Source organism: Liolophura sinensis, chromosome 5, assembly GCF_032854445.1.
Source record: "Liolophura sinensis isolate JHLJ2023 chromosome 5, CUHK_Ljap_v2, whole genome shotgun sequence".
NCBI lineage: Eukaryota > Metazoa > Mollusca > Polyplacophora > Chitonida > Chitonidae > Liolophura > Liolophura sinensis.
The window spans coordinates 966,647-992,555 of NC_088299.1; the positions used below are offsets into that span (position 1 = coordinate 966,647).

At 38.5% G+C, this 25,909-nt stretch overlaps 2 protein-coding genes across 2 annotated transcripts in view; one reads left to right on the top strand and one right to left on the bottom strand.

The window, feature by feature from the left end:
- Nucleotides 1–9,076, bottom strand: part of LOC135465894 (RAB11-binding protein RELCH homolog) — a 98,620-nt gene extending 89,544 nt beyond the window's left edge. Inside the window, 7 exon segments of the mRNA XM_064743265.1 lie at nt 44–457; nt 3,039–3,118; nt 5,130–5,318; nt 5,547–5,719; nt 7,769–7,840; nt 8,157–8,246; nt 8,770–9,076. Of these exon segments, the coding sequence (XP_064599335.1) occupies nt 44–457; nt 3,039–3,118; nt 5,130–5,318; nt 5,547–5,719; nt 7,769–7,840; nt 8,157–8,246; nt 8,770–9,076 (1,325 nt within the window).
- A 233-nt stretch (nt 9,077–9,309) lies between these two features.
- On the top strand, nt 9,310–25,909 carry LOC135465717 (DNA replication factor Cdt1-like). Its single transcript, XM_064743033.1, has 11 exons — nt 9,310–10,017; nt 17,484–17,750; nt 17,967–18,178; nt 18,778–18,972; nt 19,516–19,667; nt 20,839–20,951; nt 21,555–21,743; nt 22,368–22,496; nt 22,825–22,937; nt 23,300–23,388; nt 24,221–25,909. The coding sequence occupies exons 1-11, from the start codon at nt 9,310–9,312 to the stop codon at nt 24,376–24,378; spliced, it is 2,325 nt and encodes a 774-aa protein (XP_064599103.1). The 3' UTR covers nt 24,379–25,909.

The window sequence follows — 25,909 nt, forward strand, 5'->3', positions numbered from 1 at the left end:
TTTCATTCAAATAGTTTGTACGCGGCAGAAATAAAATAGATACCTGTTGGTACAATCTGGCACACCCAGCCTTTCACTGATGGAATCCATCTGTGAGCTAGAAAGATCTTCAAAATTTGAAGTAAATTCTGACACATTTTCCCTTAGTTCAGATCCTACTTCAACATGCATGGACTCTGATTCAGTGAATTCACTATCACATTTATCTCCCCCTGCTGCAGGAGAACTTTCACTATCTGTTTCCAAGCCCTGATTGAGATGACCGTCCTCCTGTGTTTGTTCATCTGGCTGTTCATCACTGAGATTGTCTGCAAGCTGTTCTGGCTGACTGTGTTCTGGCTTTTGTAACAAAATCTCTTGGCTGGCCTCTAACTGATTCTGAGCAAGTTTCTTGACCGGTGTACTGATGGGGGTGACTAGAGGGGTGGACGTTGACTTTGTGGCTTCTTGGCTGAGGCTGAAAAATATATTTATCTGATTTTGTTATCTTATTGTTGTCAACGCCATACTAAAGAACTGTTCCTTTATGCAAGAGTGGTCAGTTTTATTGATGAGGAAACTTCAGTGCAGGGATAACTTGTTCACATGCCATACTGGTTGAAGGCTAGGTCTTCAATGTATGTTAGAATTCACAAACGGGCATGCAAGCGTTGTCTGCCGCTAACTTGCCCCGAGAACAGTGAGACGCACCTAGCGAACCTAGTGAATGAAAGACAAGCGCCTGAACTTTGTATGAATGAATGGTTATGGGTTAGCATCATTTCAGCAATATTTCAGCCATATCACGGCGACCTTAATTTTGAAGAAATTAAAATATTTAGCTACATTACAAAAATTACGGTCAATGACCTAAAAAAACCTGGAAAGTGTATCCCAGGATTCATTGCGTTGGTTGTGGTTGTTACTGACTGGGCATCAGGGATGGTTATAGGATTATACTGACAGTTCAAGAATGTAATTAACAAGCTCACGCTTCACTGAGCAGTTCATCTATGCTCCTACCCCCAACAGTTACTGTTTTCCTCAGTTTTAATCATAATCAATTAAAATCTTAATTTTAGTACATGCACTTCACAACAGGTCGATTGTTTTATTATGGTTATTTTGTGATAAATGGGAAAAAACACTGTGGCGACAAAGTGCGACTACCCAGTACCTTTACGCATGTGAAATGTCATGTCAAATATCTGTTAAACTGCAGGGCTCTCCATATGCAAAGCTGTACCAGAATTTAGCACACCACGAATCCTTACTTGCAAACTAGGCCCACCAGCAGACTAGATAAAGATGTCAAATTGCGATCAAAGCGACACCTGTTTCCACCTCTACCGCTAAACATTTCTTTTTCATTCTGGCGTAATTTGAAATACTGTCAACTTCCGCCCAAATTTCGTAAACATGAACAGGGCAAAACAATAATCTTATCTGTTCCTGGCGACAGGTAAATCACGTTAGGGCAAAGCTGTATACAGGAAATCATAAAATATTTTCTTTATAAAGCCAGTGATGGTGTTCTGCGAACTCCTAATGTGATAACAACTCGACTTGCTGGAAATGGGGAAAAGTAAATCAAGGCAGTTTTCGGAAACTTTGCGTGGAGTATGTTTTCTGTGTTTAACAGAGGTTCCTGACAGGGAAATGCGAGAAAGGGAATTCTTCTGCAATAGGAGGACACACAAAATGTGTCTGTAGACTAACATACTAAATTGGAATTATATGGACATGGGAAGCTGATGACAGATATTTCTTAGTGAAATTCATTTTTAGCTGAAATACAGTTGTACACATATTCGTTGCATAATGAGGGCTCTCAGCAGACAAACATTCACCAGATAACTGTGTGAGGTGACTTCCATGTAGGCCTAACCCAAATAATCGGTTTGTGTGTATATCTTGGTCATGCCTTGAGACAGTATTTGGGATTTAATTGTAAAAGGTTTGTAATAGACATCGCCTGTTATACGTTCTTCGATTTCATCCATGGGGATATTTAGACATATACATGTATGCCTTCTAGTCAGGAGACCTGCACACCTCACTGTCAGTGACACCCCCATGTGACGAGGATTAGCAACCAGAGCTGCTAAGTGTCATGCAGGGTAATGAAACGGGCTGGGGGCTAATCACTCTGTTCTGTCATCTTGCCACCAACTTTGATCGTGTGAAACGGAAACGACAGTAACACACACGTGCGAAACTTCAGGTCATTTACCGTAAATATGTTTTATACTGACAGATAAATTTATTTATTTTTCTATTTATTTATCTGATTGGTGTATTGCGCCATACTAAAGAATATTTCACTTATACAACGGCAGCCGGCATTATGGTGGGAGAAAACCCACGACCACGGGCAAGATCCTACAAGAGATAAATCAAGGTGGCTACAGGTGAGAAAACAGTCAGCTACATCCCAATGAACTTGTAGCTTATAGTAAAGTTATGAAGGATGTAACTAACATGGACTAAACTCAGGAGTTTCGCTGATAGGCTTAACTTTATACACAAGTACTGTAACTCATAAAATTTTACTAACGGTTCAGTGTGTCAGGTGATGTTTTTTGAGTACCCTTTTTTTTCTAATTTTTGGGACAGATATTAGTAGTGCTGACAGCAAAGAATTACATTTCTCTCCCAGTTTTTTTGGACAGGAAAGATATGAATATGTTGTTCATCAGATGGACTTACCAGGTGAAACAAAAAATTGCATGTATATTGGCTAAAAACAGCAGACCAGGTGTCCCAAAAGAAGAAATATTAGGGTAACAGCCATATGAAGGTTCTTGTTAAGGGTGAACTCAAAGTTTGTGTTTTAGCTTGAATGTAGCGCTTCTCACAAATACTCAAAATCTTACCCACCGTTTTAAATTTCATTTCAATAATGATGGGCATGTTTGTAGTGCTTCATGGATAAAAAAAGAAAAAAACAGATTTCTAGAATGCAAACAGTAATTAATACACGTAAGATAAAGTCTACAAAGAATCACTTAAAACCAAAGGAAACAGTGGGAAACTATAAAGCAGAAAACAGTGTTCACCTGTCTAGCTGTGTCTTGAGCAGGCTGTTATCATGCTTCATCAGATCCACCTGAGCCTGCAGTTCTGTCACCTGAGAGAGCTGGTCAAGATAAATGCATTAACTGTAATCATTATTTTCATGAATCGCATGATATTCTGGACATTATGAAGTGCAATGATAATATGCTCGAACAAAGCAGCATTGTGCTCACAAAACAATATCCTACATTGACGAGGCAACACTGTAATAATAATAATAATATCAAATGATCTCATGCCTTTATTCTACTGCAGTTACTTCCCTTTTTATGCTCCATTATCAACATGCAAGTTCAATATTTAATGAGAAGTACCAACTGTGGAGGTACACTTTTTCTCAATATACAGTGTAATAGAATAAATGGTGTATGCTGTAAAATGAGATATCACTGATTGTCAGCTGGAGAGAATTCATGTTCAACCAGTGCAGAACTGATGAGATCAATTATGTGCTTTTACTTATTTGATTGGTGTTTTATTTTTCGTACTCCAAAACATTTCACTTTAATGATGACGAGAAGAAACTGGGCAAAGCCTGGTGAACCAACTACGATCATACGCAGACCTCAGAGAAAGCCACAGAGAAATCCAGCATGAGCTGCAACTCACAGCATCCCCAATGGTGACACTGTACAACACTGGCATGCTTGGCTATGCTGGACTCAAATCATTTAAATGTGTGAATGTATTACAGAGTCTTCGTCAATGTGTAAATGGAAAGGTCTGACAGCAACCTGCGGATGGCCGTGGGTTTCCCCCGGGCTCTGCCTGGTTTCCTCCCACCATAATGCTGGCCGCCGCCGTATACGTGAAATATTCTTGCATACGGCGTAAAACACCAATCAAACAAATAAATAAATAAATCTTCGTCAATGCAATTTTACACGCATGTAAATAAAATGTTGAAACCATGTAGACCTTATCAATAATATTTGACAAGGGAGGAGGCAGCCTGAGCAGAAACCAGAGAAAGCTACTGCCCTTTAACCATGTACCTGATCCTGTTTTAAAGGCTTAAGCCTGCGGATGAACCACTGAGAAATGGCTTTACGCATGTGGCCTTACTGATCTGAGGCAAGAGCAATGCTTTAGCCATAAGCCAGCAATGGTAATCTGCAAGATAGTGGCCCCGCTTTTTTTATACTAATACTAGACTCAACAGCACAATCAAAACATACCCAAATATTTTCCTTTACTTTTTGAACATGTTTAGAAATAACTAGGAATCATTTCGTTAGTTTTATCACTTCATAACGACTCCTTCAGATTGTCATTTAATGTCACACTCAAAGGGATATAATGCTAACGGCCCAAAAATTGTGCCATTATTTTAGACGTCATTTACATAAAAGTTCAGACTGCCAGATATCTGCCGGAACGCTGTACTGCCGTACTGATCATTTGGAATCATGAATACTTCATACTATATTATCGATAGAAAGGAAGATTGTATTTGGTTCAGTGACTTACTTTTCACTTTCAATGTATCATATTGTTTACATGTGCGACCCACAAGAAAAAAGCTGCATAGAGGGAATCTTTATGCTGCCTCATTTGCATGTAATCTAATCACGCAGATGGTTTAGACCAGTGACAGATTTTTCCTTATAATTCTCTTAATTTACATATTTCGGAAAATATATGCCCAGGAGGTATAGTTAGGAGTCAAATGTAACTAATTTTTGTAATGAGCTGAACCAACTCAAAAATTCTGAATTTCTTTTGGCAGTATGTCACTCTAACATATTTTCCTGTCAGCTTATGGTGAAGGTAACTAAAGTGCAGGGAGTAAACCACCAGCCTCTTACAAGTTCCTAACTTACTTGCCCATGTTTGACACATTGGCAATAATGGTGGGAGACAAGTTGTCTCAAGCAAACTTCATATATGGCTCCACAAAAGACCGTTTTTGGCCAACAACAGCCCAAGAACATAGAAAGCCAGGGTACCTTGAAAAGAATGTTGTAAACGTATATCTTGTGTGATCACACCTGTCATATGCAAACTCCCTTGATGTAAAGCAGCAAGAGGTGAACTGGAGATTTTGTGTGTAAAAGTACTGTGTCTCTCACCAGGTCATCCCTGACATGTTCCCACTCTGCTTGAAGCTCTGTGAAATGAACATCTTCAATATCTGCCTCACACTCTGCATCACACATGTCCGTGATTGGAATCACATGATTTGCATAGTCTCGATACAGCCGCAGAATATCGGGGGGTTTGGGAATGTTTAAACCCACATCATCCCAGTCCTCAAAGTCCTGTCATAATAAATATAAATTTCTTTTTTTTTTGTCTCATTTTCTGTCCCTTTTTATTGTTAATACACATGTACATGTATTGGTTTCTTGTATCTACAGCATTGGTACATTTGCAATAATCACTTAGTTCTACTGAAAAGTTAACCATTCATTTGATTTGTCTATTCAAGAGTGGAATTAAAAATAAAAATACATTTAAGTACCAAACATTTACTGATGTCCACAAACCTGGTCCTCATTTTCTTCAGCGTATGTGACAGAAGTTAACTTGTAGTTGTTGCGCAGTAAATACTCATTCACCAGGAAGTTGAGCGCCCTCCTTTCCAGAGGTCTGATAGGCTCCTCCACTCCCCCTGTCTTACTCTCCTCATCTCCTCTCTCTGGTGAGGGTAACTCCGTTTCTGAAATAGTAGCGGGTAATGACAGATGTATCTTCTAATTAACCTGATTGTTGTTAAATGTCATACTCAAGAATTTTCCCTTATATCTATGATGGCTGTCAGTTGTACAGATGGCAGAAACCAGAGTTCCCTCATGTGAGTTACAGGTATGCACACCTTATTATTGGAGGTGGTCTTCAGCGAATGCTCTGACAGTGCAAACTTCCACATGAGCGCCTGTCTAAGGCTCCCAGTAAACATCTACACGAATGACTGTCTTTAGGAAACACATGGGTAGTGATGAGCCATGTGATGGAAACTGCTTACGCAATCATGGTAAAATGTAATGTCAAGTCCAGCTAATTCTGGCTTCCTCTCCTGTCGTACGTGGGAAGGTCTATCAGCAACCTGCTGATGGTCGCGGATTTCACTTGGAATCTGTGCAGTTCCTCCCACCATAACGATGGCTCTTGTTGTATAAGAGAAATATTCTCGAATACGGCATAAAATCCCAATCAAATAGATAAATAAATAAAATGTAATGAGGTAAAAAAGCCAAGAAAAAACTATGAAATCATTAGTGCTTTGATGCTTTATGTTTGGTTTATTGCTCACTCAAAAATGAACGATTGCTGAGACATCTCTAACATGTTTGTGATTTCTGTTTTTGTTAATGTGTGCTTGATGCTTCCTACAGTGCTTAATGAGGTCAGAACTGCAGAAGTTGATTCAGGAAGGGGACACTTGCAATAAAAAGAAAAGCTGTACTCAGTAACTGGATGGAAAACCAGTCGTTGCTACTAAAGAGGAGCATTACTTGAAAACTACATAAACTTGGTAAAAAAAAAAAAAAAAACTCTGTGGTGTTTAGACATACTCCTCACAGTGAATGAGCTGCTCTTTACATCATTGCTGTTGATACAGCAGGCCTACTATATCATTTACAACGAAATCCAGCGGCCCTATTTCAATAGCCTAGCTGCAGATAACCAGCGGGGGTATTCCTTCAGGTGATAGCCTCCAGAGGGATTGTGCTGGTGATTTTGACCCCAATTTCAATGTTTACAAAATTACACTAGGATTGTTGTACAACTAGATTCATGCTCAATTCTGAAATTCTGAAGCAAATAGAAATAAATCTAAGTACTATTGATGCTGATCTATGCATTATATTGTCACAGAATTTTATGCTTCAATTTTGTAGCGGTGGCTTTTAAGACAGCAGTGCTGACCTAGATATTGTGGAGGTCAGAGATAGCATCTTGGCTTGAACACGGCACTCCAGTGATTTTACTGCATTTTATACAAGAAAACAGAAAAAAAAAGACCATCCCTTGTAAGCGAGAAAGACGACGGAGCAAAATTAAAATTCCTCAGTTGTAATAAATTCAGAGAAAGAAAATTATATCATAAGAGTTTTAATTCATTTTAAGTATTATTCGGTGAGATGCCGTCTTCTCTTCCCATAAACATTCGGCAGCCCTAATGAATTTTACACTAACTGATATTTGTTACTTTGAAACTGCTGACTAAATGCTAAACTGAAAGACCAAAATGTATTTCAGGAGATGAATACAGTTTGGGCAGAGATACTATGCTACTATCTGACATAATTTTGTGATATCGTCGTTGAATATTACACTGCTTGAAAATCAACTGACTTTACGTCTATGGTGGTCCGTAAATGATACAGACCTGTCCTACAACACTTTGTGAAATGGCCCTTCACCTACACGTAACAAAAGCGTTGTAAACAATCTCAAAATGATGTCTTATGCAGCAGTTCTGTGTTATCATATGTCACTTGATGGAGTGAATGGGTAAAGACTACGTCACAACATAGGCTGCCCAATCTGATGGCAACATATCTGATTGGATATAATTCTCAACATGGCTACCTCGAATCACACCAGCCATTTGTGCAGTATTGTCATTTTGTTTTACATGTTATGCGCTAAAATCTCTTTAAAACAATAAAGTATGATACTTGTTAGAAAGCTTGAGCTCCTGCTTTCGATTGAAATATGTTGTAGCCAGGTGCTGTCTTGTCCTTTAAAAGACTGAACCCACCTGCTTCTTTAGTTAGTGATGCTCTCAATGACTTGATTGTTTCCTGGGCTTTACGCAACTCAAATTCCAAAACTGAAAAATATTAAAACATTTCCATATAAAAATTGATACTACATAAGTTAACACTACACCTAGTTTACAAATGTACTGAACAACAATATCTGCATAACAAAAATATAAAATTCAATGACATAAAATTACAAAAACAGTGTACAAGTCGAAACTTTAAAGTAAAAAATGTAAACTTCTGTCATCCAAACGCATGAGCAAAGTCAATATATCATACATTAGTTTACTTTAAAACACCACAATCAATTTTCTTTCTGTCAGTGTTACACAATCAGTAAAAGAATTATTTTTGCAATCACATGATGTATTGTGCATATACCTGCAAATCTTTCGTCAACTTGTCTCTCCCCATCATCCGAATATCTTGCAAAATCAAGGGAATCAAATGTCTGCACACTTGAAGTTCTGGCTTTAAACAGAAAGAAAATTTTAGTTGTTGTTGACTCCTTGCACAAATACTGACTCACATATTTGTACGCCTACATTATTGCCTGACTCACTGCCAGGATGACTGTTTATGGTGATAACTGATATTGCTCCATAAGAAAATATTTTCTTCAAATCATAAACTAGTTCTTTGAGTCAGGCTGTTGAGGTGTATAGTCATTACTCCATTACGGATAGGTTTTTGTTTTAACACCAGCCGGCAAGCCACAAAGGAATAAAGGTGACGTTGCCAAAAACTGAGGTGGCAGAATTTTAATACAGCAACCCAAGTCCTTTAAGTTTAATTTTCAAATGATAAAGAATGTCACCACAGTGACATGACTGTCGCTGTCAAGATAGTGTGAGTGTCAAACTGTCAACCATGAGGCTTAGTGTCAATCTGTGAATTCCGTCAAACAAGATAGATTTCTGAGACAGCAGTTTTACCGTGTACAAAGGCATTTTAAAAATCAATGACAAGCTGTCAAGTGAAATTTTAAACATACGCAAGGTTGGAGATGTATTCTCTGACTTAGTTCGCTCGAAGTTGCCTGGGTTTGAAAAATAATCTCTCAATCTTGGTAGATCCCGGCCTGATTCGATCAACTCGGTGTGCAACTCCAGAGCTGTAAGTATGAAATTATCCCTCAGTAATTTGGCTGCAACTGAATCAACTGTTATTTCGGGTGGGGCTTGGGCTGTTTGAGCTGCTGGTACTATGGACGGATCAACAGGTTCAATTTCATCTTCTATTAAATCATCTTCAATTAAATTGTCGTCGAGGAATGGATTCGTGTTTGGGTTGTCCGCCATTTTCGCGGTCACGTGGCTACCTCATCTGCTTCGGGATTTCATGCTGTCACGTTTTCTCTTTATTTTTAAAAAATTATTCATTACTTTCATTTCATTAATGTTAATTCCAGTGTTAAAGATGGTGGAATCCAATACTAAAACACAAAATTAACAAAAATCACTCATTCTTTCTTTACAACAGCCCCTGGTAGTCACATGACTTGAAGCGCGCGAAAGGTGGACCTTTAACAACAATGGCGCAGGCAAGAGTGACAGAGTTCTTCGCTACGAGAAAAAAGAGACGGGCTGAACAGCCGTCAAAACGGAGAAAAGTTGATTTTACTGAAACAGCACCTGCCCTTTCATTTGAAAATACAGGACCGGTAAAATTATCCAACACTGACGTAAATGATGGATACAGAAACGTTGAAGATACAGTTGAAATTCCGGCAAAAGGTAAACAACAACAACATGTGCTCAAACCAGTCCAGACAGTTCGGGCAACCAGATCTAGCACAAAGTCGACCAGATCATCGTCTACGAACGCCAAGCAGAAGTCGAACACAAACACCAGACAGTCTACCAGATCACAGAAAAGTGACATCCCAAACATTTTCCAAAACTTCGCACGTAAACTTTCCCCAGCTGATGGTTTGGTGTCAGATGTCAAAGTGACGCCAACCGAAAGTAAAGCAGCAAATAAAGTATTTTCAGAGGTGACAGATTGCTGGGATGATCATGACGGGTGTTCATCCAATACAGAAGAAAGTGCCTGCGCCACTCCAAAGACATCTCATGCGAAAGAAAAAAACGGACGTAAACGAAAGAAAGATCAGAAACTTACTGACGTACAGCAGTTGTTGTCCACACCATCTCAAGAAATCTGTCTACAGGAAAAATCTTTGGAAAAGAAAGGCCATGCTAGTGTGAAGAAGAAACTGGTAATGCCTATGAAAGAAAAGGTAATTTGTTAAGAACTTGTGTGTCATAATTTTAATACTCATCTGGTAAATGTATTTTGCTTGCAGGAATCCACCAGAATCTAGGTCAAATATGCAGGCATGGGAACAGGTGATAATAAAAAAGACTGATAAATTGAGGGCGCGAAAGCGCCGGAGCCGAGAGCGGTTGCGCTGGAGCGGGGGGAAAGCACGAGAGGGGGGCAGCGCCCACCTCTCGCCGTCGGGCGAATTTTAGATGAAATAACAATGTTTCGTGACCATAGGTGAAAAAAAAAGTGTTTTTCTTGGATCTTCTTCAGTTACCCTAACATACAATAAAAGCCTTCAGATGTTAGTTACTTTTCACAAATGTTACCTTCCAAATTGGCTGCTTTTTTTCTGGTCAATGACACACCTTCACTTCTGGAAAGTTCAGTCAGGACTTCACATATTTATAAATTCACGGATAGGGCCATTTCCATAGCCTCACACTGTCACAACATTTTTACTGATTATTTACAACAATTGTATATACATATTAACACCGTCAGCTTCCCATCCCATCAAACACGTTTGGCCTTCTTCCTCGGACTGGTATCTGTACCTGGTACCCCTGCCCTCTTCTTAGCTGTTAGCTTCTCCAGAACACCCCGAAGGTGAGCATTCCTAGCCCGTTTGGAAGCTTACCCTGCCAACAATACGGATTGCTTTTTGCTGATCGCCTTTTCTTGGGTTACGGAGTGTACAGCTTTTTTCTCCTCTAACGCCAAACGAGCCACCTCTTTCTCTTGTTTGTAATCCTTTGCAGCTCCCCGTATGGTCTGGACAACTTTCATATTGATAGGATCATGAAGGTAATCATTTCTGCAGAAGTAATCAACAGAACATTTGTCAGCTGCTTTGAGAGTGTACTTGATAGTTTGTATGGCATTGAATGTGGGAATCTTCATTTTGGCTGAGTGACTGTCCAGTACGTAGTTCATCACACTGAATGAGCTCTCAACCTGTGGCCCATGAAAACACCCAATCAAAGCTGCTGTCATCTTTGACAATAACGGATATTTGCCACTCTTGAACACTAATGTCCACCATGTGTCCAGTCGTGTATTGGGTTCATAAGATGGCAGACTGTCATCAACATGAAACCGCCTCACTTCCGAGGAAAACAAACCTTTCTCTTCTTTTTTCAGCACGTTTGTAACAATTGTAGGCAGGTTTTCCATGTACTTCATGGCAAGTTTATGGCCTCTGCATAATGGGTCAAGTGAAGACAGGTTTCTTAGGAGACGATTGCCAAATGGCATCTTCTTTAGTAAATAAGCACCACAAGCAATATAGGCAGCTTTGGCTTTCTTCTTGAAATCCTCTACAGCCCAGTCCTGTTTCTTTGCTTCTTTTAGGATTTTCTGTACCTTCTCGCCGCCAAAGAAAACCAGGTCATCTGATAGTTGATTATCCTTGTCAGAGAGGTTGAGCGACTTCAGCTGTTTAGAGGTTTTGTTGACCTTCTCTGGTGGGACGAAACAGGACAGGAAGTCTTTTGTCAGTTGCAACTGTTCATCGTGGAGTTTGTGGATGAGAGGATGATTTTGTGTGAAATTTTCTAAGCTCAGAAAGTGGGAAAACTGGTAATTACCTTGAAAAAAAATCGCAAATTTTTCTTAAACTTCAATTGGTTATGCAACATATGACAGTTATTCATAATTGACCTGTATACCAAGTTTCAGTAAAATATCAAAAAGTAAAACAAATATAAAATTAGAAAGGATAGATAGCCTACAGAGATGAGTCAGACAGAGAGAGTGCAACCCTGAAGTAAAGTCCCCCGTTCTATTCCGCCGATAGGAGACTACTAACACTGTTAGTTTATAATGTAATCTGTCTCACTATTCATAAACCAAATACTCAGATTTGTTGAATAAAAATATTTCGTTGTCTTGATCAATCAGTTCAAAAGCCTGCTGTTTTCGTAACCCGATATTCAGGGAGACAACTTTGGAGAAGTTCACTCAGTATCAAGCAGAGGAGACAGATTTAGAAATGTTATCTTCACTGTGTTTAAAACACGCAGAATATCACAAAAAAGTTACATTTACACATTTATAAAGAAGATATATTTCTGACTATTTGAAATTCAGGGAGTACTCGCATCTATCTTTGATCGATCGATACAATTTCTTTCCGGACGACGATGACCTTCACGGACCGACCTTCACGCACACGCGGTTGGCGATTTCCGGTTTAACGACTACCGAAAACTGTACTCATTCTGGTCACATAGTCTCGAAGGCAGGTCAATCTCCACTTCTATTTGTATCATTTAGTTTCTGTACGTGTCTTATGGGATGATGGGTTGTCCGGATTGCGACAACCAAATATCACTTCAGTTTACGGCAGTACACAAATGCCCGATACGCGCAACTCGGGAAGTCGGAAGACCAGATGAAGTGAAAGATTACAGATATTAAATAAAGTCAATGCAGGTTTGAAACTCTTGCTCAGGTCAGATTCAAGCTCTTCCCCCCCCCCCCCCCCCCCCACACTTTTCTCACCGGATTTATACGAATCTCAGAAACGACATTTTCATACAAAAAAAAGACGGAAAATTCCCATGCCTGAATATGGTAACACAAAGTATACAGTTACTCCAAGTTTTAATATGTGGTATGTACAATGCCACAGTGATGGGGATTCTGGATGACGTGAATAAGCCCCATAAATCAAAAAGGCCAGTAGGACCAGTTGATTTGGAAATCAATTGGTCCTTGCCCCATTTTTTAAGGCCCTGGCTTCTTGATAGAAAAAAGCACCACGCAGAGGCCAAATTTAAAAAATTATGTTTGATGTTATGCAACCGACCCTTATAAAAGATCTCAGCCGAAATTCTTTTTTTGTGTTTTTCTGGATTATTTTATTTTATTACATTTTATACTTTTTTTCTTAATCTAACTGTTTGGAATGTCACTGTTTATACAGGTAATGGTCGCTTATTTGAGATCTAAAATTTTCAAAAATCGGGTCTAAGGATGGCTTATATTTAGGCTACTGATACACGGAGGCTGCTGCCATCCTTAGCCAGGACGATGTGTGCACCTGATTATGACTTTGTATCTGTATTGGGCAAATATCTTGCTGCATATGCAACACTTAATATTCAAATCCATTTAATACAAGTTCTGTTCGCAAGCTAAGACCTTTATGAACCTTTTGCAACCATTAATGTTGACCTTTATTCGATATTTCCACAGAAAATCTTAGTCGAATTCGAAAATAAGGTCTGCTTAGAGCTACTCACCGCGTGATGCCGTTGACCTGATTGACCTAAATTGGTATGTCAATCACGCTGATGTCTATTGAGAATTTGACATCATGTAAAGATATATCACAACGTCATTTAAGTGTTCCAATCTATAGAAAACTCAGCACGCGAAATGTGGACAACGATGTTGTTGTGAAAGCTAATTGTTGAGTGAAGTTTGAAGTGCCAGATGCCTTTGAGATGACAAGAAATTGACACTCTGACTCTGACTGAGTTGTTTTTTTTTTTTTGATATGCCCACCACCTAAACATCAACCACCTGCACATGTGCCCCGCACCAAGACAATATATGCAGGTTTGTGAGTAGAGCTCAGAAAGCGAGATATTATGGAATTACCAATTGTATACGCCAGGGAAGGAGATAAAAATTGTCCAGAAGACCATGAAACAGTGGACGAATATAATTTAATAAACTTTTGCCGGTGACACGCAGGTGTTTCCTATATCCCTTCTCTCTGTTCTCAAATACATATTTTACTGTGGATAGCTTCTTGGCTGTGAGCTAGACCTTAGCCAATTTCCTCCCCTGCTGTTGAACAAAGCCGGCCATATAGCACTTCGATGGGTATACGTATCCAATACCCGTAGAGCAAAATACCTATGAAGTGTTTTCACCCGTATCCAATTGGATACCTGTAAAATAGTTTTGCCATATTTTGGGGAGGGGTATACTTTACTGAACTGATGACCAGTGTCCTTGTGTTTCCATAGGGAGTGGAGATTTCAGATCAATTACTCATTTTGTGACCGGTCCCGCTAGCACAGTTGGTAGAGCGACCGCTTTGGGAGTGGTAGATCCAGGGTCAATCCTGGATCGAGTTACATCCAAGACTTTAAAAGAGGAAGTTGCGGCTTCCTCGCTTGGCATTCAGCATGAAGGGGATAGTGCAACTACTGGTTGACCCGTATAAGTATAATAGCTCAAGCGAGGCAGCTTACTTGCCTTCAGTAAGGCGTTTCAGTGAAGCAGCACTAGATAAAAGAGTGGTGGAAATCTGTCCTGCAACAAGGAGGCACATTACATGCACTCTAAGGATTTCTTCGTCGTCATATGACTGAAAAATTTTTAAGTATTCGCTCATTTTGTGAGGTAATCACGTAGGTTCTAGATGTAGCCCACTTACATAATTAAATTATTTCAGTCATGGGCTGTAGCTGATTGAGCTGCTGACATTTGTAATGGATTTGCTACATTCCCGTGACATTTGGACAGTAGCATGCCACAATAAAGTCTTTCCTCTAGTTTGAAAATTCCAGTGTAGATGCAATCAAATTTACAAGCAATTTACAACCGTTTAAAGCTGTTCCGATTCACGCCACTTCCGGTGTTTCATCGCTGCTAAATAGCCAACAAACTATTTTTACAAAAATGTCTTCACACAAACCTTTTCATAGCTCCATGATCATTTCATTGCAATCCTGTCATTAGTTTTGGATATGTTTTGGTTTTAATCCTCTGTAGATGGTCAGAACCTCTACCCCTGTAGCTGTCAAAATGGCCATTGCTTTGTTGATCACAGGTGACATTTCTGACAATTTAATAGTTGCTCACTCATTGGCTCACAGAAAAGACTCAGCCAATGGGATAGTCTGTATCATTGTAACATACACAAATCTACTTTTCTTTCACTTTTAACGACAGGCTGAAGATCGATCAAACTAAAGACTAATGAACTTCCACTTTGTTTACCCACCTTGCCCTAATTCATCAGAGCCTGTGTACACATTTATAGCCGTTATTTTCTCTCCCTGTTGCTAAATTTAACTTGGCCCGCTAGACTTCCTTATCCCAACTCTCGCCATCACGTCAAAGATTTCACTATTAGCAGGCCAGCGGTTATTTTGACCCTTGCTGTATTCATTATTTGTCATTTTATGCTAAAAGAATTTGCTTGTAGTGTAGGATAAAACCAAAGTTAGGTGATTCATTTCAAGATTACAAAATTAGTTTACAGTTTATTTTGGTCTCTGTTCAACAGTATAGAGGCTCTAGTATGTTTTTAAAGTTACCATAGCGAATAACACCCATTCGAAATAACGTGTGAAAAGTCGAACAAAACATGCATTATGGCGATGTTTATGGTCATACGTCCACTTATTGAGAATTGGAAATTTGAGAACAATTGGTCATTTTGAAAATTATTTTTGTGACTTTCTTAAGGGATAATTTAGTTTATGGGAGTCATGGCGGGAATTAGATTCCCGTCGGAAGTAAACCCTGTATTACTTAGCCTGACATTGCTCCGAAGATAGGTGTGGCAAATTTTGTTTCGCCAAGGATGGCCCCAAATCGGTGTCAGAGGATGACCCATTTAGAATTAAAAACCTGATGAAGTTGATGTGGCAGTTTGTCTCGACGTTTTAGACAAAACCTTTACCCACCAAATATGTCTTAACGGCAGTGATTTTTATAGATATGTGTCTTGTATCTCTGAAGTTCAAATAAATCAAAAAAGTCCCTGTAATTTCACTGTCTATTTCGCCCCTGGTAAAACCACATGGTGAACAACACACCAGTATTGAGGTCATAAAAAGAAACAAACTGAATGAAATATTGATGACCCTGCATTGTGACTGCTGGGGAACAGTAATGTGTAGCTGGCCATTTAACTGTCAGAGTTTTGAAGTCATAGGTATCTCTCTGCTCTCAGATTGTGAGTATATCACTCTTTATTTAAAACAGCTTGTTTTGTTGTTGTTGTTGTTGTTGTTCTTGTGTTCAAATGTGCAAACTTGTTGTCCCTGGTTTATCAAACATGTGGTTGTGTCAGTCATGCAGCATTGTTTACAGATATGGTAATATAAATTTAGGCATCTTTGTTTCATTGGTTCAAGTCTTGGTTTGACTGATTAGTTTCTGCCTACTTCTGCTCTGACTGACAGTGAGAGATTTTGACATGGAATCTTACCGCTTTCATAAATTCGCTTGAATCATTGTCTCCTTAAACCATTTTTTCTGTGTGTTAAGTTGTCCAGTACATGTGGAAGTACTGTATATTTCACATTTCGAAATCTGACCTAGTTATTCTCAATCTTTCTGTAGTCGTACAGACCTAATTTCAAATTTGTTTAAGGGATAATCCATTTTATTGCATAGCAAACTGTATGACTAAAGTAAATCGGTTTTTAGCACAGTGTTTTACGAGCTGTTTAGGGCTTTATATTCCCTTAATTTGGCCATAGTCAGTGTTGAGCACAAATAGCCAAAATCCCCCAAATTCGCAGGGGTTGAGGGAAATTTGACGATAACCGACAGGGAAGTAAGCATTTTTTTCAACATCTAAGCACTTCATGTATTTAAAACAAAAGATGGAAATAAACCCTTTCGTTCCTTAAAAAGGTGCAAAATTGTGGACCATTTCTGCAGAATCTTTGATAAAAGACAGATTAAAAGAAAAAGAATATGACAACTCATGACAATAAACCATGACAGTATTCGGACTTTTATCCTCTGACAGCAATCTTTTATTGACAAAGTTGTGAACTATCACTCCATTAGTGAAGCTTAATGAACCTGTCTTTGTTGAAACCCTTGTCAAAGATATCAGTAACTTCATTTATCATCTCCTGGTTTAACCTGAGAGGAAACTGTAAGCAGATTGTGTTTATGCATTGTTGTTGCACTGAGCTTGCACAGTGTCGCTCAATTCTGTCAGTCTCGGCAACTGGTACCTTTTCCAACTATCATTCTTTACATACGAATCACATGTGCTTTGTCATTCCCAGCCTGTCAAACAATGTATGAGTTACGCTGTCAAAATACGAAAGACACAGTGAAATGCTTTCAAATTACAATCAGTATGGCGCATTTCTTAAGGATTTAAATGCTGATTTCTCAGATAGATGTATGTATTTTTAAGTTAATCTTAATTTGGGTATATTTATTTTGAGCACAGAATTATCGCCGAGATTTTGGTGGGGGTGGGGGGGATATAAAGGCCTGCCAGTTAATTGCATATTATAATAATAGATCAGCGACTGCATGGCCATGTGCCACTTATTTTGACCCCATCAGCTAATTTGAATAAACAATAAAAGAATCACTTGAGGCAAAGGATCACACCAGACCGGAGGCAACTATAGGATTGTGTTAAACTGTACTTCACTCGTTGGCTTGTTTTAAGAACTCTGAAGGATTGTGCAATTTCATCGTCATATTTTTCCAAAGGTTAACGTACAGGAGTCAAAAACGGATGCCAGTCCTGCACCGGAGCAGCCATTAGATGAGAATGTTGATGAAGGCTCATCAGATGCAGTGCTACGCTTGGCTTCAACCATGTCTCCACCAAAAGCCATTTCTCCTCTCCCATTGACACCTCAGCAGGGCAGGTCAACTCGCAGTAAGAATGCTCCAGCTAAACCAACATCCGAAAAAATATTGGCAGCTATTGAGCAGTGCAAAGCCCTAACAAAAGACTCCAGTAGCAAGGAAGCTGTAAGTTGTGTCTTTGTTGCATGACTCAGTTGTAATAGCATAAAATATTTACTTGTGGGTGTTGATAAGCAAAGTTTAATTCTAGTGCCATTTGATTATTTGTTAAATTGAACCGCTTGTTTCTTAAAATATGTTTGTGAAGTCACTCAGATATGCCATTTACTAAAATAACTTCCAATGTACCACGTCACCTTAATGTCTACTTCATGGTTGCAGCCTCTGATAGATCCTACTGTTGTGAAGGCCAGATTAGCGAAATGTGGGAAGTTAGAAGAACTTAAAGCGCAACTGGCAAAGATGAACTCTGCTAAAGCCAAACTAAAGCCTAAGAAAGTAAAGGAACCTGAAGTTGCGAAAGCGGACTCTCCAAAGCTGAAACCATTTGACAGTCTAGACATTGAAGTTGAGAAAACCAAAGAGGCTGAAGGGTGAGTCAGACATCAATTATAATTCTTGTACATGCTATTGTCTCCTTAAACCAATCTTTCTGTGTGTTAATTTGTCCATCATAAATAAGTTTTTATTCTTATTCTTTATTCTTATTCTTTATTTTGACAGATATTTCTTCTTAAAGTTAAGTTTGTTAAATATCTTTTTTTATTTGTTTTTTTTTTAATTTTTTTATTAGATGCGTTTTTTAATTCTAGAATAAGAAATAAAAATTCAAGCAACCCTATTTTTTCTTACAGGGTCATGCTACACCTAACAAAGAAGTTTTTTAAGAATTGCCTTGTTAACAAAGTTCTTTCAGATGCATTATTTCGTAGAATGTTAAACAAGTAGGTACATGTGATATATCATTTAAATTTCAGTGCAGATTTGATGCATAATTTCACCATGCCAAATACACCATCTGAAAAGTAAAACGCTGTACAGTCTACATTTTCTATGCATTGCTTTGCGGATATAAATGTACTCTTGTATTCTCAAGACTTAGCCAGCTTATTAGAATTGTGGCAGCCATTATGAGGTACGTAGCCCGACTGATGTACGTAATATAAACAAATGTGCTTGTTACGGTCAACAGAAAAAAGGTTCCCGCATATGAACGCTTCCATCACCTGGCTACCTCGGAGGCCCCTGCGCTTTCCCTGCCCTACAAGTACAGAGTGTTAGCCGAAATGTTCCGCGGAATGGACACAGTGGTCAGCATGTTACACAACAGATCGGAGATTATCACCTTCTCCAAACTCAAGGTGGCTGTGCAGGCCATGAACAAGAGGTGTGTACATCAGATGAACAGGACATAAACTGCGGTCTCGGGCATCTTGTGCAGTGCCATGCAACATATTTAAAGTTCATCAGATTTTAAAATATATATTATAAATGAGAATTTTAAAACACAGAAGATTCATGCTGACCAAAGAGGCGACTTGGTGGACACTGCTCATTTATCCCAGCTTTCCACTAATCTTCCCTCAAGATAATGTACATGCATGTAGCTGTACATGTGAGAGAAGTTTATAACTGTGCAAATGTTGGTGGGTTACCCTGGTCCGCCATCATGTATGTGAAAAACTCGTCAGTATGGCATTCAAGAGCAATTAAATAAACCCAATACGTTTTGAATTTGTCTGTTCCATTCTCATTCACTGTTCTAATGAATGTACATGTAACTCACTATATAAAATATGACTACAAAATAAACCTTAGCACATAGAGATTTTTTTAAATCAAATTTAGTTGGTTTTAAATGACTGCTGTATTTATTTTATTCTGTGTGCAAAGTGATGTGCCAAGGTGAAAAAATATTTTTTAATTTTAGAAACTTTGAATTGAAGCATGCGGGACAGATTAAAACAGTTTTTCCTCATGGGTACATCTATCGGCAAGAGAAGGGTTTGCCTTGTTATGGTGGGAAGACCTCTGGCTATCAGCTCACAGTGGAACCAAATTTTCATTTCAACACAAATTCTGGTACATATTTTATATACAATTTACTGTCATAGAGCATTAGGCCTACATAGCTTTTCTTTGGTCCCCTGCCACAAAAGCGATGAGGGCAATGTGTCTGTGTCTGTATGTCTCACATTTCAGTCTGAAGTCTGTCTTTCAGCCAAGATATGGTAACAGACTATTTAATGTGTCCAAACAGGCAGGTTAAAAGGGACTGACATTTGAGGAACCTACATAGCATGTATGTTTAAACAATGAATGTTTTGAATTGTTTGCTTTTGATGCTTTTTAATTCCCACAGGTCAAACCTGTGGTATGTGGCCAGTGAAGGGAGTGGAAAGTAGTGGCCGCTTAGGGCAGGTGGCCACATAACACAGGCTGGGTAAAAGTCAAGACATAACTTATGTTTCTTAGTATAACCAGTTGGTATTAATTTGTATCAATGTTTATGCCTACATACATTTAATAGATATATAAATCTCAAAACAATTTAAGCAGTGTTGGTTATCAGGCTAAAGACCTATACTGGTGTTTACACGCAGTGTAAATAAACAAGCGCTTACAACCCGAGTTCCACATCATCGCACGTGTGACTTGACCACTTTTCCCCCCCAACATTTCGTTGGCCATTTCCTTGATTAGATTTTCTTGATGCTTTGTTGGCATGACAGAGACCATGTGGGGATTTGCATGTGCTGTTTGGATTACACTGTATCAGTTATTTTCCTGTAAAGATTAGTGGTCAGCTGTTGCCAGGTAAATTTTCCACCTGGCAAGTAGAAAAAAAAAAAATTAAAAAATAGCACATCAGGATGCTGGGAGTGTGGGCAGTATGATACGACTCTTTTCCACCATCTTGTAAACAAATCAGGAAGTTACCCCTGTGAACAACTCATCTCTGTGAAGCAGGATAATTGCATCTGATGAGGGTTTCTCCTGGGTTTCCTTCACCTGCTTTTACACAGAGACCTTACTGCCAATAGTCTTGAGCATGGTGTAAAAAAAAGGTGCCAGAAAAAGATAGAAATAACACATTTTGTGTGAATAGTGTCAAGGTTTTTTTTTAACATTATAGACATTATAAACGGACAGCAGTGCAATTTCAACTCCAACAGACATGACAGATAAAGGTTTATTGTCTTCATGCACAAACAGCTTTTATAATAATGTAAATGAACCTATGACTTGACAGGTGATGATGAGATGGTGAAGGCGGCCAAGGTGACCTTCACCCCGAGCCATCTGCTGCAGAGAAGAGGATTCTTCCACAACAGACTCATCGCCATAGTGAAGCGCTATCATAGGGTGAGTAGTGCTCGTTGTTAACAATGGCTGCGAGAAGCTTTGTGCCCGTTGTTAGGTACACGTGACAAATGTAAAAGTCTATACATCAGACGTTCACATTATATGATCTTTGTAATAGTTTATGTGCAAGAATTTCAACAGAACTCAGCAGTAAATGTAAAGCTAGCATGTAGAAATTGGCTCTTGAAAGTGGATGATGGCATTTGGATATTAAACACGATAACAGAGGAAATACCTGTGGTTGTTAAATTGTTGAGGGTAGCTGGTTGTGGCCAAGTGGTCAAGATGCTTGCCTTTTTATCCCAAATATAGTTGACTTTCATGTTTCTGGTTACATAGTTGTATCATTTGCTTAAGACTACTCATCTTTGACCAAAAGCCGTTCATATCTGTATGTCATAAGTGGAAAAGTATGTCAGTAACTTGCCAAAGGTTTACACCAGGCACTCGGGGGTTTTTCTCCGCCCACAAAGCTCACCGCCATCACGTAAGAGAAAAATTCTACGGTATGGTGTCAAACCACCATCAGATAAATAAATAAATGAATTGTTGATCTGGTCTTCTAATGGTCTGTATTCTAAATGTTGTGCTTTCATCTGACAGGAATTTCTGTCTAAGCTATCCAAGCCGTTAGCCATCCCAGATGAGAAAATCACCCGATGGCACCCTCAGTTTAAACTGGATGAGGTCCCAGACATGGATATTTCACCCCTCCCTGAAGCTCCATTTGAGAAAAAGTACCACACCGCCAAGGATGTCTTGGAAGCTACTAGAGGCAAAATACTACCTCAGGTGGGTGCTCATGGTCAGTCAGTGTTGTGGTGGACATTGACATGGCCCGTAGCCAGGTTGAGAATGGTTCACGTTCCGCGCGGAGCTGAAGATAAATTTTGGTTGTCTTGCTTTGATTCAAAGTTTTAGTGGAAAGAAAATTGCTATCTAGGGTCAGTTAAGCATAGCTTATCTACCTCTTGAATCACATATATGGAGGATATTGCGCAGTGAAGATTAAATATCATAGACATTTTTTGAGTGAGAGTTGGAAATGATAACCCACTTGTAGTTATAATTCCACCTTTCATGTCATCCTGCTGAGCTCAGATTGGGACATTATAAAAGAAAATGTTTCTTTTTTGACATCATGGGTGTGAAATATTAAAATGTATCAACAAAAGCAATGTTTTTCTGAATGAAATATCACTTTTATCAGTGAAGGAAATACTGACATTTCACCATTATATAAATAATAAATATTGGTATGTCTAGGTAATGGTACGTATATTTCTGTATATCTGTCCGACTGTTTTTACCTTTAATTTGTACGGAAGTTGTCCGCCTTTGCGTTGGCAGTGTTCTTTTGAGAAGATGGAAAGTATTGATGATTATTGTGTAAGAAGATTGATTTTTGTGTCTCAGGTGGAGAGGGCTTTGGAGAATGTAGCAGCAAGAAGTGAGAGCAATATACTTCAATCTTCAGAGAGCAGTAGTAAGCTCCCTGCATCAAAACCAGCTGTGAAAGGAGTACCTCAGAGCCTGCTAGAAAAGGTAAAGTGGTAAAATCTATGTTGACATTTAGTGTGACATTCAGGTAAAATGGGCTCCTCAATTTTGGATTTTTTTGTCGAATGTTCAATTCTTTTGAAGATTGCATGACTTCCACCTGTGCATGTACTTACGTCACTTGTGGGAAAGTTTGCAATTGTCTTACCAAAGATTGGTGGTTTATTCTGGGCACTTCAGTTTCCCCCTCCTATAAAACTGAACACCATTTTATAAGTGAAAAGTTATAAAATATGTATAAAAAAGTCAAACCATTTCCTGCTGGCTGGGTCATTGTATGGTAATGCGGAAAAATCAATTATTGTAATTACAGATCCGAGCTAAGGAGGCTGCTAAACTGCAGGCGGCTCTGACAAGGAACCCAGCTGAGGAGAAACGAACACTGATGATGAGTCGTTTGCCTGATATGATGCGAATCGTCAGAAAGTATCCTTACTGAAATAACCAGTGACTGTGTTTTGTCAAGGCGAAATGTTAGACCACTATTGTTATATTGAAAAGGGAAATTTTTTTTTTTGTTTTGTTTTCTTACATTTGTATTTCTCTTGTTAAACTCTTTGAGAGGTAAATATCATAGTAAAATGTGTCCATGTCGATATAATATAGTAACATACAGGATAAAATATAATCAGGTATATTTAAATGGTTGAATCAAGTTTTGATACAAATATTTTGTGGGTATCTTGTATTTGTGATTTTGAAGTGAATCTTGTTAAGAGGCTTTTAAGCACCTGTTGACATTTGAACTTGAGATTTGTGAAATGTCGTTTGCCTTGACTTGGCTGTAGTTATTATGTAACAGAAAAGAAGAACACCTTACCAATGGAGATAGTGATTCAGAAGTTGCAGGACAGTTACAGATCAACAATCGCCTTGTGTAGGTGCATTTACTTACATGTAATGAATTTGTAAACTGAGTTTACTGTGTTTTTGTTTGTGTTGAACGCCCTCCATCAGCTACCTGTATTATAACATGGACAATAAAAGAAGATCTGCATCAGGTCATAGTTCAGGGTGTGTATGTCTATAAACCATACAACAAAATTTCATTTTGAGAAAATTCCACAGCACGCCTTAAGATAGATTCCTGTGGTACGCTATTCCTGCAGAAGAATAAGGTTCTGAATGTTGCCTGTTGTCCATTTACATTTATGCCTCAAACAATGAATCCTTCACCGATGGAATCCAAGAGTCAAAAAGGAATGAAGTCTGTCGTAAAGAAACACATTGTAATTATCCTTCCCTTGGCTGTAATTAAAATGTACAAGAATGTACAAAAATGCTGACACGTTTACAACAAAGGAATCAAGCTGTAAAACCTGTCAGTGCTTCGTTACTGACACAGAGTGTTCTGATTGTGTGCTGTATCACTTATAAAATGCTGTATCTGATAAGTCTCATTCTTTATCAGGAATTACCACTTTTTGAAAACAATGACCCTTGTCATGACTGCACATATTTGCATCAAGTAATGTTAATGGGAAACTCATAAAACTCCTTCCTGCCTCTATCAAGACGGTCAGAAGCTGTGTTCTTTTGTTTATTACATCACAATTGTCGTGTACTTGTGCTCTTTTAATATATATATAATTATATAATATAAGTACACACACTCTGCAACGTAACAAAAGAAAACAGTACATTCTTCTGTCATTTCTACCTTCTGTATAGCTCGTCCTCGTGACTGTGTTATGTGTTTGTTCTTTCAGCGGATGTAGAGGCTCATGTGAAGTTGATGGTGGAGTTGACCCCGGACTGGCTAAGTCTGCAGCAGGTGCGTAAAGGCAGGTACCTAAAGCTGAACACTGGCCTAGAACTTTTGAATCAGCAGGACAAGATCAGGGCACTGGTCAAAGCCAGAAAGTGACCTCTCAGCATCAATCACTAGATAACTCTGGCACTTTGGTAATTGGATGTGAATGTGTGATATACAAACAGAGGAATCTGAGCCATTGTTACCAAAATCAGATTTCTCAGCGGTGTACCGTGTTACCATAAAGATGTCATGGGTAAAAAATGCTAGTGGAGTTATTTTAATCAGAAAATAGGAAAAGGAAAGGGGTTTTATTGATCAGACTTTATGGAGCAGAATCTCGTGCCTTCAGTGACTGACAGAATGTTTGTAGAAAATCTGTCCATTTTACTTTCAGTTTGCTGAAAAGCTACTGAAGTCCTCATGCCTGCTATATCTCAAGAATGACCAGATATATCATAATATGAGAACTTCGTGGGTTTCCTCCCACCATATGCTGGCTGTCGTAATATAAGTGGAATATTCTTGAGTCCAGCGTTAAGCACCAGACAAATGAATAAGTTATCAGAACTAATTTCTCTGTCACTGGATCACCACGGTATGGCATCAGTATTGCTGTCAAGTGGCACCAGCAGATTTTGAGTTGTTAATACCATCTGTATGTCTGAGCTAGATTTTAGACATTTTGTGATGTGCAAAGTTAAAAAAGGTTTAGTAAATGAATTCAAGTAACTGAGTGTAATACTGTTAAATAGCTTCTTTTACAAAGTCAGTGTTTACGCATTCTAGCATGCAACTTTCACATGGAGAAAGCCACCTTTTTGTACTGAAGAGATTGACTTCATTGAAGACCATTCTTGCCAGTTTTACCTGAGGAACCTGTCTGAATTAGATTTTATTTTTTTAAAACCAAAATCCAGTCTCTCTTGGCTGTTTTGTAAACATAACCTCAGCTGGTATTAATTTTTCAATTTTGCATCAGTAATTTTTTTGCTGTCAAGACAGAACAGTTCAGCATTGGATAAATAATCAAATCCATCAAAATAGTGGCATGGAGTCATTTTCAAAATGACAATTAGATATCGTGTTCATTTTTCGTGCTATGTAGATGTATAACTCCTATTTTATGCATAGATTTTTATTATATTTTGAGAAATTGCATGTAAAAGTTTTAAGTAACTAGGTTTTAATTTGTACTTTTATGGTAAGCATGGTATCATTCTTTGATAGTAGTTCTGTTTTTACGACATACGATTCGTAATTGGCCGTTGCATTTGTGTTCGTACATCAATACTTGATGTGAATAGTGATAGTAGAAAACCGATGTGCACAAGGTCATTATTGTGCACAAGTTGTCATAGGATTGAATGTAATGTGATGTTAATTTTCACCGATGAAGAGGTGATTGAAAACCAAACCACACTGAACATTTTGTGTGTTATTTATCTTGGAATATGAGAACATAATAGAACATAATTTTTCCAGCTCTGTTTTGCTGTTCGGACTTCACAAGGATGATCAGATGATTTCTGATCTACGGTCTCAATGTGCATGCTTTTTAACGATGAATTATTGTAAATCTAATCGAGAGTAACGGAATCATGTTTCTGGTCCTGTAGAATAAGAGTAATAATATAACATCATC